General features: G+C 31.3%; 2 protein-coding genes and 1 long non-coding RNA gene across 3 annotated transcripts; 2 read left to right on the top strand and 1 right to left on the bottom strand.

The window, feature by feature from the left end:
• Positions 1-401: 401 nt before the first annotated feature.
• On the bottom strand, positions 402-3481 carry LOC122299854. Its single transcript, XM_043110318.1, has 6 exons — positions 3204-3481; positions 2661-3079; positions 2196-2531; positions 1722-2105; positions 1414-1628; positions 402-1291 (listed from the first exon to the last, which is right to left on the bottom strand). The coding sequence occupies exons 1-6, from the start codon at positions 3479-3481 to the stop codon at positions 1046-1048; spliced, it is 1878 nt and encodes a 625-aa protein (XP_042966252.1). The 3' UTR covers positions 402-1045.
• Positions 2461-3783, top strand: LOC122299855. Its single transcript, XR_006239786.1, has 2 exons — positions 2461-2601; positions 2710-3783. It is a non-coding gene; the product is annotated as an uncharacterized LOC122299855 (long non-coding RNA).
• A 7044-nt stretch (positions 3784-10827) lies between these two features.
• LOC122299516 (protein CUP-SHAPED COTYLEDON 1-like) lies at positions 10828-12825 on the top strand. Its single transcript, XM_043109875.1, has 3 exons — positions 10828-11067; positions 11561-11838; positions 11956-12825. The coding sequence occupies exons 1-3, from the start codon at positions 10896-10898 to the stop codon at positions 12583-12585; spliced, it is 1080 nt and encodes a 359-aa protein (XP_042965809.1). The 5' UTR covers positions 10828-10895; the 3' UTR covers positions 12586-12825.
• The last annotated feature ends 2364 nt before the right edge of the window (positions 12826-15189 follow it).

Below are 15189 nucleotides of genomic sequence, written 5' to 3' on the forward strand. Positions count from 1 at the left end.
TGCCTTCTCAAACTTACCACTATCGCAAATTTCACTTTTTATTATTTTTTTTTCTTCTAAATATTTTTTAAACATTTTAAAAATAAATATATAATTTTACTAATAATCACTTTTTTAACATTAAAAAAAATAAAAAATAAAAGAAAATATCCGAACAAATTTTCTTTTACAAAAATTAAGTTTGTGAGATTGAATAATGTGGATTACAAATTTGTCTATTTTTTTTCAAAGAAGTATACGTAACTTACATATTTTAAAACTGTATCATCGTTATAAAAAAATATATAAAAATTTCTTGCACAAGACTTGAATGCAAAGAGAAAACATCACTAATCACATGAATTACTCTTAAGGTAATTTAGTTCAACATGATTTCAAGTCTACCATAATAATCACATCTCTAAGATCTGCAAATTTACCCATTCATCAATTAAAATTTGTGTTTAGAATTCAAGCTTACATCTGATCATGACATATGGTACTCTAAATTCAGGACCAATAAATAATAATATTGTTGCTTTATTTTTCTACTTTGCTGAGTCTACTAATCGCCTTCATGTGCTAGTATACCTTTTTATCCCACTGAACGTCTAGCAGCCTTGCTGAGTCTTTCTTTTTAGCTAGTCAGCTCTAATGGCTTGTAATTAAAAACCAGATCTGATAAAAGATAAAAAAGAAAAAAAGCTAAAGCAAGCTAAAGCTATATCCTTAATTGTCTCTGTCTTCTTGCATGTTCCTTGGCCCAGCAACTTGCTTTGTAATATCCGGTCTTTCACTTTCAGAATTGATGAGTCATGCATGCTTGCAGCTAGCCAACCATCCATCCATCCATATTCCTTATTCCTTTCATGGATTCCATTGCTCCAAAAATCTCTTTCATCCACATGTATTGTACTCACTTTGATCCACATTTTTTCTTAAGGTATTTGCAAAAAGTGTCCAGGATATTCATCATGTTGTGCAGTCGTGCATGCACATTCATTATCTAGTCATAACTTAGCAATAAAATGTGGTGCTGCTGTGTGGTGATGGTGGTGGGTCAATGTCAGTGAGCTGGGAAGAAAAGTGTTGAGGAATCTCTTTGCAGTTTACCTTCCAAAATTCTAACTTTGCTCATCTTCTCTTCACACCAATGCCTTTGTTCTTCACTTATTTCTTTCATTCTCAAAACCCTAGACACCACTTTCAGGTCTATTAGACCCATTAATATCTCCATCTCTTCATCTACCTTCAGCCTTCTTTTTCTCAAGCATTTCCATGCACCTCGAAGATCTTTAAGCTTTGTCTTCTTCTGTTTATAGTTAGGAAAGACAGGTACTACTACATATTAAAATTTGGACAAAAAATATATGTTGCCTAGCTTTGAAACTAATGCATGTTTTGATTTATAATCGAAAGCAAATGCAGGCTTACTTTTTGATTAACCTTCTTCATCAGATTGAGAAGAGTTGGATCAATTGAACCCTTTCTGTTTCTCCTAAAAAATGCTGATATAATCTGGCATGGTTTTTGCTTGTCAGCCTTGAGAAAATTCATGAAAGTTCTGATTCCGTCCTCCATTATCGTAAGAAATTCTGCTGATGAAATTCTTGATCCAAAACCATCCTGCTTTTGGTCGTCTTCTGAATCTTTTAAGGCGCAAACATCATTAATCTCAATTAAAAATCTTTCATATCAATGAAGTTAAAGGTGATCAATTTCATTAATAATTAAGTATATACCTCGGTATTCTGGCACCGAAAGCAGCTTTGGTGCTAAAAGCCTCATCCTTGCATAAACCTCAGGTCTCCGGCCTTGCTCATAAGGTTCGTTCTCTACATATCTCTGTAGAAGAACTTGAAATTGCTGAAACTCTTGAGCAACATGGGCAGGACAGCCGGGGTCAAGATCCTGGCGGGAAGCTCTCTTCTGCTGAAAATACTTGTAATTCCAATTAAGAGCTTCCCATGTTAAGCAAATCTGTGCCACATAGGCCGCCTCCAGTTCCTGATATGGGTTCTGCCGGATATCTGATGCCGCCGGCGGCCTTTTGTTCATCGTTGCAAACTTATGAACAATTCTCTGTGATATTGATCTTGAACACACTTGAATAGACCTAAGTGATTCTGAAGTAGAAAGAATTATTCTTAAAGATGACGAGACTTCCATTATAGTGCCAAAATTTCGACAAAATTATACATAGAGAGGGAAAACACCTGTTTCATGAAGCTTTTGTGCACTGATTCTGTCTAGGAATGTCATTTCTTCATCATATTTTTGAAACACTGTGTAGGATTCCCACTTGGGGCAACTCCTCCTAGATGAAGAAGAAAATGGATCTTCAGTTCCTGAATCCCTGCAATTAATCGAGCTTCTCCACTCAGATGAACTCTTAGATGTAGAACCAACGTCGGTGCAGGAGTCGCCAAAGATCTCATCATGATCATCATCATCCCTTTCTTGAACTAGAAACCTCCTTGTCTCCGACTTGGGTGGTTCAAAAATCAAGAATTCCTTATCTTTTCTTTCAGTACTACGAAAGTGATGATCTTCTGCAACACAGCATAAGCAAAGACGACCACGTCGTATCAGAAAGTAGTACTGCAACATGTGACTCTGTGAGTATGTAACAAACTTAGACAGTTAGATGCTATCTAGACATGACGCATGCATGCAATTACCATGATCTGGGTTTTTGTCCTTGTCCTGATCCAATTCACTTTTTCGGAGGTTTATGCTTGTTGGCATGGATGTGGTGGGCCTGCTCTGATTTGGATTCGATTTGAGAAGAACCGAATCAGCATCATTAATATCTCTTGTAGGGAGTAATTCCTCCACGAACACATCTTCAACTTCATCTTCAGATTCCGAACCTCGGGAAGATTCATGAACAGAGAGCGTTTCACTTGGGGTTACGAATTCTTCAGAAAGAGTGTTAGACCTCTGAGATTGGCTACTTAATGACACTACTGCTTCACCGCCATGAATGATGTCAGCCACAAGATGATCATCTTTCTCAGTGCATTCAGCATGATGAACATACCTTTCTTCTTCTTCTTCTTCCTCGGAGAGAAAGTGATACTCGTATCCATTTTCGTTTCTGCAACACAAAAGAATCGCTAAAGAAAAAACAAGCAAGGATATACATACTGTGAGAAATGAAAAGGGATATATTTATATAGAGAGAGGGAGAGAGGAAGAGAGAGATGTTGTTAAGTACAGACCTCTGAATTAATGTATTGCTGCCAAGAAAATGGAAGAGCTTGAGGAGCAGAAGGGTGGAGCAGTAGAGGAAGAGGAAAAGAAGGTGGAAGAAGCTTGAGACATTGTAGAACAGCCTAACAAGAGCTTCCTCCTTTGAACATGGCATTTTCTTCCTTCCAAATTTGTGTTCCAAAGCACTGATCTTACACAAAGCAAAAGCAGACTCAGAAAGCCGAGAAAATAAATAAATAAATAACAAGGCAGAGAGACTCCCAGGGCCAGAAAAAAGTGTGCTCATCTTTGCCTTTAGACGACGTTGCTGCCTTTCATATCGTCATGACTCATGATCTCTTCCTTGTCGGTCAAATCTTATGTAAAGCACAATGTCAAATACCTCCCTACAATGTTGTCCATCACCTTAATCATGTTTGAAACGTTATGTCCTCGAACAAGGGTAAATGTGTCATTTAATTAACTGAACAGCTCTCAAATATGAAATTCAGTTCTAATCATGTACATAATTATTTGCTTGGCCATGGGGTCATGCATACATATCATATATATATATATATATATATATGTATTCTTATTTTTAATTCATTTTATTCCAAAATTGAGGATAATTTACTTTGAAGTAATGTTACTTACCCGACTCTTATTCAGTTTTCATCTCACTGTATAAAATATGACACTTTTATCATCTTCGATCATCCGCGTGTTATTTTTAAAATTGTTACCTATCTCATCGTAATGGAATGAAAAAAAAATAAAAAAAAGTGTGGTAATTAAAATTTTAACTTGTTTTACCATTTTTGTGCTGGACTGTACATATATATTTCATAGCTAAATAATTTGGTACATTATTTTGCACTAATTTAATTCGTTAATGATCCTTTAATTTAATTTTAATTTGCTTTAATATTAAAATCTGTAGATATTAAAAACAAGTCTACATTAAAAGTAGAGAAAAATAATATTTTATATTGGATAATTAAAGTAAATATATCCTATACCTTTTAACTTTGAGTACGTGTATAGCTTTATCACTAGGGTATCTGAGCAGCAAGTAACTATGTAAACAGGATTGATCAAAGCCAAAACGACTGCACGCAGCATTCAGATGAATATATTATCCACAATATTAGATAATTAATTATTAGTTTAATGTAAAAAACAACTCGTTTATATATATATAATAACTCCAAGAGATTGATTCAAGTGGTGAAGGCCTTGGTCATGAGATTTCACTCTCTTCAAGGTTTAAGGTTCAACATTTCATGAGTGCAAACAATCTTTTAGAGTTACACTTTCTGGTAAAAAGTCAACGATTTAACCAATTTCATATAGAGAAACTTTCAAGATTTATTATGTAGGAGTGAATCCGAATGACTCTACTTTAAAGAGGTTCCCAACATAAAAGAAAATATATATATATATATATATATAATCAATTAATTTCACGGGACACATGACATTAACATGACAGCCCTCATGATCATCATTTTCAAAGGATCATGCATGAGTTCTACTTTGCCTGTATATCAAAAGGAGAAAAAGGAGAGAAAAAGCAGTTCATCATGATGTGCGGGGTGACTTTGGGAGTAGGATCTTGGTCTTTGCTATGAAGCTTCTTTTATATACAGCTGATTAGCAACAACGCGTAATTAAAAGTAATCCATGAATGTACGCCGCCCCCGTGTCTTCTTCGAGGCTAAGTTTGGAGATTCTCAGCTAATCTTAGATTATATGTAAATAATAATAAAAAAATAATAAATAATTTAAAAATAATAAGGATTTTATGATTGTTGAGCTAAGAAAAAAAAATACGAACTAAATTAAACTTGTTTGGACCCAATCTACCGCGATGTCGCAGTTTCGCCTCAGAACTACCCAGACAAGCCCCTAATGGTGGGTTGAGATGGTGAAAAAATTTGACAAAATTGACCTTAAATATGAGTTTTAGATTTTCATTTTAATTTGTTTTATCTATTTTGATTATATATATATATATATATATATTATATATATATATATATATATATATATATATATATATATTTATGTGTTTCTTTAATGTTTATTACCAATATTTTAGGTTGTGGGTCTTCAAAATCGTTTGAGGAGGTTCAAAATTCCTTTTTTTTTTTTTTCCTTTGTGTCATCCAATAAAAGATTTAGATTCAGTTTGATAGTAAGATGAGAATTTTAAGTTTTAAGATAAAATATTAAAATATTATATTTTAATATTATTATTGTTTTAAAATTTAAAAAAATTAAAAAAAAATAAATTATTTATTATATTTTATATAAAGATTTAAAAAATTTATAATAATGAGATGAAAATTTTAAATTTAAAATAAAAAATTTCAATTGTCAAACCGAATCTTAACTTATATGAGTTAGGTTTGTGCGGAATCCAATGTATTCTAGACCCATAGTACTATGTTTTGGGCTTGGCCCAATCTCAAGTTCAATTGTCACAGTTTAGGAATTGGCATGGAAAGTGAAAAGGAAAAATCTAGTTACAAGTATAATTGTGCACTAATATGTACATTAATCTAATGTGATTGATCAAAAAGTTGATTTGATTGAAATCAGTACTAATTTAAATTTTAAATATGAAGGAATCAGTATTGGTACACAAATTAGTACACGACTTTGCTTGTATATAACAAAACTTAAGTGAAAAAGTTTAATCACGACAGCTCTCTTTCTTTACATAAAAGGTTCAAATTTTAGAATTAAGTTTTCCTTGAGTTATTTGTCTAAATTTGAAGGGTTTGAATAAGAGAAGAATACACATAAAATGTGTCATACAATATTTATTATTGTCGGTATAAATATTAAAAAATATTAAATAAAAAATAAATACAATAAAATCTATTTTATGTATTTATCACTCTTACATTTAGATCCTTAAACTCCGAACTTGAGAGTATCTTTTTGAAATTATAATCATGTCTTTAATTTAAAATGAATTTTCATGGTCTAATAAATAGTACTCAACATGGTCGCTAGATATATGATCTAGGTAAGAAAATTGAATCTTTTGCTTTATTACACCATGCACCCATTATAAATAGTTGGGATTGGGGATTAAAAGAAAATGTATTTATTTTTTTAAATCCTTAACCCTTGTAATTCTTATGTCTTCTCACTTAAAATAGTTTTTTTGTTTTTTGGTGAAAAATACTTTAACCAAAAATTATATGTTGCAATTTTTTATTTCATTCAAAATGGATATTTTAATATCATTACAATTTTATTAAATTCTTACACAAAATATAATAAACAATTCAACTTTTTCAAATCCTAAAATAATAATAATATTTTAATTATATTTTATTTAATTTTCAATTTTCATCTAAAACTATCGATCTCATCTTATCTCACTGTCCAAACAACCTCTTGGATTCAGTGGGGATAAAATGAAATTGCATCTATTCTATGACGTTTCTTATAATTATAAACAACATAATGCATATATAATATATATTATAATGTGGCCCTTCAAAGTCAAGTTTCAGGCTTCAGTACCAATATTATTAATAAATGATCTTTTAGTCTCGGGGGCAAAGTCAATAATCATGGGCCCTATCGATGAAATGAACACATGTTGAGTGTGTGATGATCATTGAAGTACATTTAAGATGCATCTCTGATATCAACATGCAATGTGGGTAGTCATGTCTACATATCTATAAATTAAGAAAGCGATTGCTATAAAACTTTTATTTTCAAGGTAATGGTCCTTTTATAATAAGATAACTATTATGCATGTCTACACAATTTTTTTTTTTTTTTTTTAACAAAAGATAAGTTATATATATGTTGATTAACCCAATTATTCAACTAATAATTAGAAAACCGATTAAGACAATATCAACGTATAAATTTAATTTTGTAAGACTACTGAATGGAGGAAGGGCTTGTTTGGAAAGTGAGATAATCTCATCTCAAAACTTCTCACATTAATTTCCTTCCCAAATATCACTCAAACATAAACGCTTTTCAATTTCAAATATTCAATTTTTTCATTTAATCATTATAACATTTTCAAACTTCTCTCAAATTCCAAAATAAAAATCATATTCTAATAATATTTTAACTATATAATATTTTTATTAAATTTGCCATCTCTCCTTTACCAAAACCCAATAAATTAACATGATCTTAACTCAAATCATCTCATTATTATTTATAAAATATTCATCTCATCCTATTTTCCAAACAAGCCAGAAGTAATTCTCTTATATACGTTAGATTAACAAAACTTCATGAGATAGAAAGAGAATACAAAGTTTTTCTAGAAGCCTAAGCCTAAGGTGCATGTTAGGATTGAAATCCGGGAGAGGTTTGAAGACAAACTAAGGAGATCACAGTAATTAAGCAAGCCCAAATGAAAGCTTACCCAAGATATACAAACAGTCGTGTTGGTTGGTGAACATTTTAACCACTCCTAGATACTTTGTCCACATTGAAAAACTCATGAGAAAAAGTACATTATCATACGGCCAGGAGGAAGGTTCTTAAAAGTGTCTAGTACTGTGTCAAACATTCTGTGCCCATGCATGTTATCATTGTGTTTAATCTTTTTCATCCAGAAACAACAAATGGATGGACATTATAGGCCTCCAATTATAGCCAAAAGAAGCTGTGCAACACCATGTTTATATCGTGTAGGCATTATCTAAGGCCTGGAATATACATATGATATGCATGGATACTGATTTGTACACTGACAAAACACACATGGAAGAAAATATAAATATATATATATATATATATATAGTATTAATATTATCTATATTGTTGGTAAAATACATCTATTTTTTCCTATATTTGAGAATTACTACACATACAAAATAAACTCACAAACTGACGTGATTTTATTAAATATATTAGATCTACATTTTATAATAAATGTAACTTTACAATCTAATAGACCATATCAAGCCACATCAGTTTGTGGGTTTACTTTTATGTAATCTCTTTGTAGTTAAAGTTTTTTCTATTTTTACTTATATTGATAATAATCAAACTTTCTAATTTTTTATGTAATATCTGTTATGCTATGTACTGTAAGAAATTAATAAGAAACATTATACTTTAATTTATATATACAATATATTCCTTAAAACTACGAAAAATTATACTTTACTATCCATTAAGCAAATTTCTTGATTGTACTCTCGATCCCATCATTTTTCCTTGTTTGGAAAGAAACTAACAAATTCATATGGTGCTCATGATATTATATATTAAATTATATATGCTACAATATTGTTGACAGCTAGCTAATTCGAGCCATTAATAAATGTTAATTAGCTACTTTGCAATGAATTGATCATGTTATATATTATAATAGTTAACAGAAAAACAAGAAAATAACCATACAATTTTGCAAGAGCTCTAGTAATCAAAGTTTTGAATACCGTTTTGGTGGTTGTTTTGGTTAAGACACTGGAATGAAATATTTCGATACCAATACTATTTTGGAATAATCTATATATAATAAATTAATTATATATGTATAGATTATATTTCACAAAAAGTAAATGCAAGTCTTAAAAAGTTAAAACACACATTTATAAAACTCAATAATACTTTGAAGTTCTCAATCAAACTATTTAAAAAAATAATCACTAATCTTCATCACGAAAAAATGAGCAGGGATTTGATTTCTGTCCTCAAGAAAAAAGGATTAAAAAAATTTAAAAAAAATAGTCTTCAGATGTAAGAATTAGATTAAAAATTATGAAAAAAATCAGAATTTTTATATTAATTATAAAAATTCACTAATTTCGGCCGACACACCGAAAATCAGCTACTATTGACCTAAACGCACCGGTATGACTGGTATTTGACCTGATATGAAACACATACATTTTTTATATTAATCACTACCCAAGCACGATAAATACCGGTCATATTGGCTAGTATGACATGAAATTTAAACCTCTGCTAGCAATCCTAAATTTTATCATCTCTACTCGATAAGGCTGATGTGACATATTTAAATGCTTCATAGGTTCCAACTTGAATAAAAAGAAAAAAAAAATATTTAAAATGTGAAGCATCCATTGATATATATATATATATATATTTAAGAGTGTACAAGAAATCATGGAACCGACCATGACTGACTCAGACCGGCCGAAACCGCCAAAGAACCGGTCGGCGGGCGGCAAAGTTTTAGCAAAACCGACTATCGTCAGTTCGGTCGTGGTTTAAGGCCGTCTCAAACCGCTGAACCAGCCGATATAATAATACCATTTTTTTTAATTATATCAATATGAAACGATGTTGTTCCACGGCGTCGTTTTACTTCTATATTTGTGTTTTACACACAAATTAAACGACGCCGTTTGTTATTAAACCAAACAGCGTCGTTTTGTCTATAAGCTACAAAAAAAAAAGGTAGAACAGCATTGTCTGGTATTAAACCAAACAACACCGTTTAGATATTGTATAGTCAGTCGTCTTCTTTGTTCTTCTTTCCCGTTTCATCGTTTCTAACCCTCTCTCTCTCTCTCTCTCTCTCTCTCTCTCTCTCTCTCTCTCTCTCTCTCTCTCTCTCTCTCTCTCTCTCTCTCTCTCTCTCTCTCTCTCTCTCTCTCTCCTCTGCAACTCTCTTTCTCTCTACTCTTTTAGATGAACGACGCCTTCATGGGGCAATCAAGAACCGACCATTAACCGCCGGAGTTGATACGGCCGGTTGTTCTCCTACCCGTCGATCGGTTACAGTCGATTGCTCCACCATTTTCTCTCTCATCTGTCGGCTGAGGTTTTGCCCAAAAATTACGTTGAATTGGTCCGTTTTCACCCCTATATAAATTTAAAAATGATAAAAGAGAAATAATATTTACAGTTTTAATGTGTGCAAGTCTCACACTTTTTTTTTTAAATAGATAAATATGAGACTCACATAAAAAAAATTAATTTTTTAATGGTGACCTTTATCATTTTCCAAATAAAGTGTGCAAGGCTTGTACACCCTAAAACTGTATCTAACATTACTCATAAAATCATAATAAAATTCTAAATAAAGAACAATATTTCTCATTTCACAAACTCCAACTATCGCATCTGAGAGAGAGAGAGAGAGAGAGAGAGAGAGATGAAAATGTCAATAACAAATTGAATGGGATAGATAGTATGAACTGGATGTTTGATAATTGATGTTCCCATTGGACTGAAGTGATGTTAGCAAGGGTACGGTGGGTGAAATGGGTGAAGGTGGTTGGACAGGATCATAGAAATAGAGAGAATTAGTACCTGTAACAGGTACTCAACCCTTGTGCCCTAGATAATTGCCACTCTTCCACTCCAACATTTACCCCAATTGACACTACTTGATCCACACCCACTTCTTTGAAATATTGTCCCTACCATGCACCAATATTGCCACAGGTCTTTGCATCGTTAATTCAGTACTCTACTTCTATTCCATTAGACCCAAGTTCCAACAGTACATGCACGCAGGGAAATCAATGGTGTTTTTTGTAATTTACTACATGTAAGAAAACTCATACTTCCACGTCCTATCTTTGTCAAAGTGTTAGCTGTAGATACAAAAACAAAACAACCCAAAAAAAAAAAATACCAATAGTATTAATATATTCTGAAAGCTTCTCCTTCAAGGGTGAAATCGAGTAATTATATTAGAACACAGCTTGCACACCATTAACAACTCCTCTAGCAGCTTGTTGATGAAGATGGAGGAAAGGCAGCAGCAGCAGCTTCCTCCTGGGTTCAGGTTCCATCCCACAGATGAAGAACTCGTTACGTATTATCTGAATCGGAAGGTATCTGATGTTAGTTTCACGTCGAAAGCTATGGCTGTTGTTGATCTCAACAAGTGTGAACCATGGGACCTCCCAGGTTCGTATATACGTGCGTAGTTGATAATCTTGAGTAGTTTCAGATTCATGCTTTCCTGCATATATATATCGACCTTGTTGAATGTTTTTATCAGAGTTTTAATGTTGTTTTAATACGCAATATTGGACTTTGGATTTGTATATGTATTTATCATGTTCTGTCTTTTTCCTGTCGTAATATCGTCGCTGGGTCATTGGCATGCCAAGATGAACGATGAAAAGATTATTGGGAATGATCAGGAAGATAGAGAGCTCTTTCCAAATAAATTTGTCTTCCCTATTCCTTGGCGGGGTTTTTTTTTTTTTTTTTTTCCAAACACGAGGAAAGCTGATACAGCTTTACAAGATTATAAAAAAACATGTTTTTCCTTGTTGTTGCTAAATTAAAGTTGACATATATGTTAACTGTTTTTTTTTTTTTTTGGAAAGCCGACATGTTAATTATTTGAATTATAAGTAGTTTCCTTTTTCCGAAATATATATGGTACGTTCAGGCAAGGCCACCATGGGGGAAAAAGAATGGTATTTTTTCAACTTGAGAGACAGAAAATATCCAACAGGACTTCGCACCAACCGAGCCACTGCAGCAGGATATTGGAAAACCACTGGGAAGGACAAGGAAATATTGCGTGCAGGAATGCTTGTTGGGATGAAGAAAACCCTAGTATTCTACAAGGGAAGAGCCCCCAAAGGTGAAAAAAGCAATTGGGTTATGCATGAATACAGGCAAGAAAACAATCATAATATCCCTCCTTTAATCAAATCCACAAAGGTAACCAAACCATGATCATCGGAAAACACCTTAATTGCCAGTACTTCTACGTATGGATTTTTGATAATTTATTAATTCTTGATGGGTTTTTTTTGGGTGTTCGTTTCCACTTTCCAGGATGAATGGGTTGTGTGTAGGGTTTTCCAAAAGAATGCAGTGAAAAAACCACAGCAAACGCCCATGCTTTCCTCACAGGCGCCATCTGATGATCTTGATGATCTCGATTCTCCATGCGACACAAACTCAAATATTGTAAACGAGTTTGGAGACATTGAGATGCCAAATTTAAGCAGCTTTGATCATGCAAATTCATGCAACGGATTCAATAACATATCACCTCAAAACTGTTACTATAGCGATAACAATATTAATCATGTTAACATGGACATGAACTGGGCTGCGACGTCAAGTGATCATGATATTCAGGTGGCCGCCACTGATCATCTTTCATCATCCCTCTCAGCATGGCCTTCTAGCCTTCAGCTAAGCTCTGGACTCTCGATGAATTCCTTGCTCCTTAAGGCATTACAGCTTAGAAGTTATCAGCAAAGAGAAGCTACAAAAACTCATGACTACTCGTACATGATGCCACAAGCTGGTCATGGGTTTTCTCAGTTTGGAAGCTGGGATCATGATTCAAGTAGTACTACTCCAAATTTGCAGGCCTCAAGTTCATCTAAAGTATTGGAATCTGTGCAGCAACAGCAGCAGTACTCGGAGCAATTATTAATGGACTCCATTTGGTGATCAAGCAGCCAACCTCAAGTACTTAATTTGAGAACTAATTTTAATTTGTTGTTACAAAACTTTGATCTCATGACTTATGATCATAACCCTGGAACTCTTATACAATATTGTTAATGCTGTTTCAAGGGGCTAAGCCCATGCCAATAATGTTATTGTATCTTAGTTATTTGCTCAGTTGGTTGGTGTCTAGTCGACGTTATAATTATAAGATGTTAAAATAGGGAAACTTCCCAGCTCTTATGTTTTGTGGTAATTAAGTTGGTCAAGTTCAATGGAAAACGGGGGAAAGTACTATATAGTACTCCTTAATTTGATATGTTGTATTCCAATTATATATATATATACATATATATATATATATATATATATATAAACCCCCAAGGTTTATGGTTTATGAATTTTTAATCTCGATAATAAAATCAATTTTACAAATGCGACAATAATAAATATGAGTATAGGTTTAGAATTAGAATCTCAATAATAAAAATATAAGTATATTCAGAAATATCAATACTATAACCCAATAATAATAAATTTATAATTTTAAAATAAAGTCTAAACAGGTTATTGCAGGTTGATTTCAGGTTAAGCAAGTTGACATGTTATCGACATGTTTATTAATCGTGTCTTAGTGGGTCAATCCATTTTGACCCAAACCCATTTATATTAAACTAAAACCCACTAATTTCATATCATATTCATGTTTGACTCATAGGTTATGTCACATATTACCATCCTTAAATACTATGTAGTACTCCTTAATTCGATGTTATATTCCAATTATATACATAAACCCCTAGGTGTTGCTTTATGAATTTATAATCTCGACAAAGGGAGATCCTAATGCATGGGTTGGTTTTGAGTGAATAGAAATAAAGAATTAGAATGGAGATTGATAGTCAGTATGATACTTGACTAATATAAAGTAAAGAGTCGTTCTATTCTCAAGCTGGTGTAGAGCACATCATTCACATCACTTAAATGGTAAATTTTAATTTATAATATTCAAATTTTAAAACTTTTCTTTTAAATAAAATTATGTTATGTAAATACTTTACTGGGTCTATGTATGCATGTGCTGATCTACACATTGACTTTAGAATAGAATTTTTATAAAGTAAATATATATATGTGTGTGTGTGTGTGTGTGTGTTTATAGATAAATACTTTAGTCATAAAGAGATTAAGAAAATTAAACTCACAAATTGATATGACTTGATGCAGTATGTCAGATTGTAAAATTACTTTTATTATAAAATAGAACGAACAGATCCTGTATATGAAACTACGTAAATTTATAAGTTTATTTTATTTACTCTCTTTGTGTATATATAGCACTTCTTGTTTATATATGGTCGAATTGGTTTGGAAAAACTTTACACAATGATATGAACTCTCATTGTCTTTTACTTTTCATGGAGCACTTGATCTTAATTTCCCACCAACATTAATCAAATGCAAATAAGAGTCCCGTTAATTGTTTCGACTTAATTAAAACAATATTGGTTTTATGGAAAACAAATTTTAGCAAATTACTTAAAACAAATGTTTTTCTCTAATTTGGTTCTCATGACTTGAGATTATTTTTTGCAAAACGCTTCTTATTATTTTGTGCGTATAATCTTTTATGTAAATATAATTTTTCGTGTTATATATATACAAGATGTAGTATTAATATATGCATCAATTTATAATTCTATAATAATTTTAATTTATAGATAAACTTTTTATCTATAAATTAGTGTTATATATAAACTTTTTATATTTATATTATAAGTTTAAATGCAAAATTAGTATATATGTAAATTGCTATTTGTGCATTTTAATTGGACTTTTAATTTACTCTATGTGCTTTTAATATATATATATATATATATATATATTGATGTAGCTAGTCCTTAATTTACGTAGAAATTAAACTTATATTAGTTATGCTGGCTTCATAAAAATAAAAATATACAAAAACGCAAAACTTAGAAAAATTTTAAAATAAAAATTTAAAACAGAAGAAACCAATAGAACATATAAAAACTCAAAAATATTATAACTTTTAAAAAATATAAAATAGAGAATAGAAAACATGTAGCAATATAAAATTAAAAAAAAATAAAAAGTTGAAACAAAAATAATATTAAACTTAAAATCCCAAAATTATACACAAAACACGAAAAAAAATTCAAAATTTTCAAATTCTAATATAAAAATAATCTTAAAAATTTATATTCTAACCATATTTTAATTTTATAATATTTTTATTCATTTATTTTCTTCAAAAATTTCATAAAACATAACTTAAATTATTTCACTAATATTCATAAAATATTTTAATGCTTTTTACATATTTCTCAACATCTAAATGAGAAGACCTAATTAGAGTAGATTACCTAATTTGAATGTTGAACTGAGTTGAGTTCTTTATAAATAATAATAAGTTGAGAGAGTGGGGTGAGTTTTGTAAGGTCTACCTAAAATGAGTTTAGATGTATTTAAATATTAAGATAAATTTAAAATTAAGTATTTAAATATTAGATTTAACTTAAAATTAGATTAAACTGAATTAATCTTATGTCCTTATTTTACTCCTTGTTGTTGAGTCGGCCCATG

This window comes from Carya illinoinensis, chromosome 16, assembly GCF_018687715.1.
Source record: "Carya illinoinensis cultivar Pawnee chromosome 16, C.illinoinensisPawnee_v1, whole genome shotgun sequence".
NCBI classification, from domain to species: Eukaryota; Viridiplantae; Streptophyta; class Magnoliopsida; order Fagales; family Juglandaceae; genus Carya; species Carya illinoinensis.

What these genes read in the sequence shown, in the direction of transcription:
- LOC122299854 (XM_043110318.1), bottom strand. Translation starts at nt 3,481, where the DNA reads ATGAGCACACTTTTTTCTGGCCCTGGGAGTCTCTCTGCCTTGTTATTT. An exon ending in AGCAATACATTAATTCAGAG is followed by an intron (nt 3,080 to 3,203) that starts GTCTGTACTTAA and finishes TTTGTGTTGCAG; the next exon opens with AAACGAAAATGGATACGAGT. An exon ending in TTCGGTGCCAGAATACCGAG is followed by an intron (nt 1,629 to 1,721) that starts GTATATACTTAA and finishes GCGCCTTAAAAG; the next exon opens with ATTCAGAAGACGACCAAAAG.
- LOC122299516 (XM_043109875.1), top strand. Translation starts at nt 10,896, where the DNA reads ATGAAGATGGAGGAAAGGCAGCAGCAGCAGCTTCCTCCTGGGTTCAGG. An exon ending in TGAACCATGGGACCTCCCAG is followed by an intron (nt 11,068 to 11,560) that starts GTTCGTATATAC and finishes TGGTACGTTCAG; the next exon opens with GCAAGGCCACCATGGGGGAA. An exon ending in CTTTAATCAAATCCACAAAG is followed by an intron (nt 11,839 to 11,955) that starts GTAACCAAACCA and finishes TCCACTTTCCAG; the next exon opens with GATGAATGGGTTGTGTGTAG.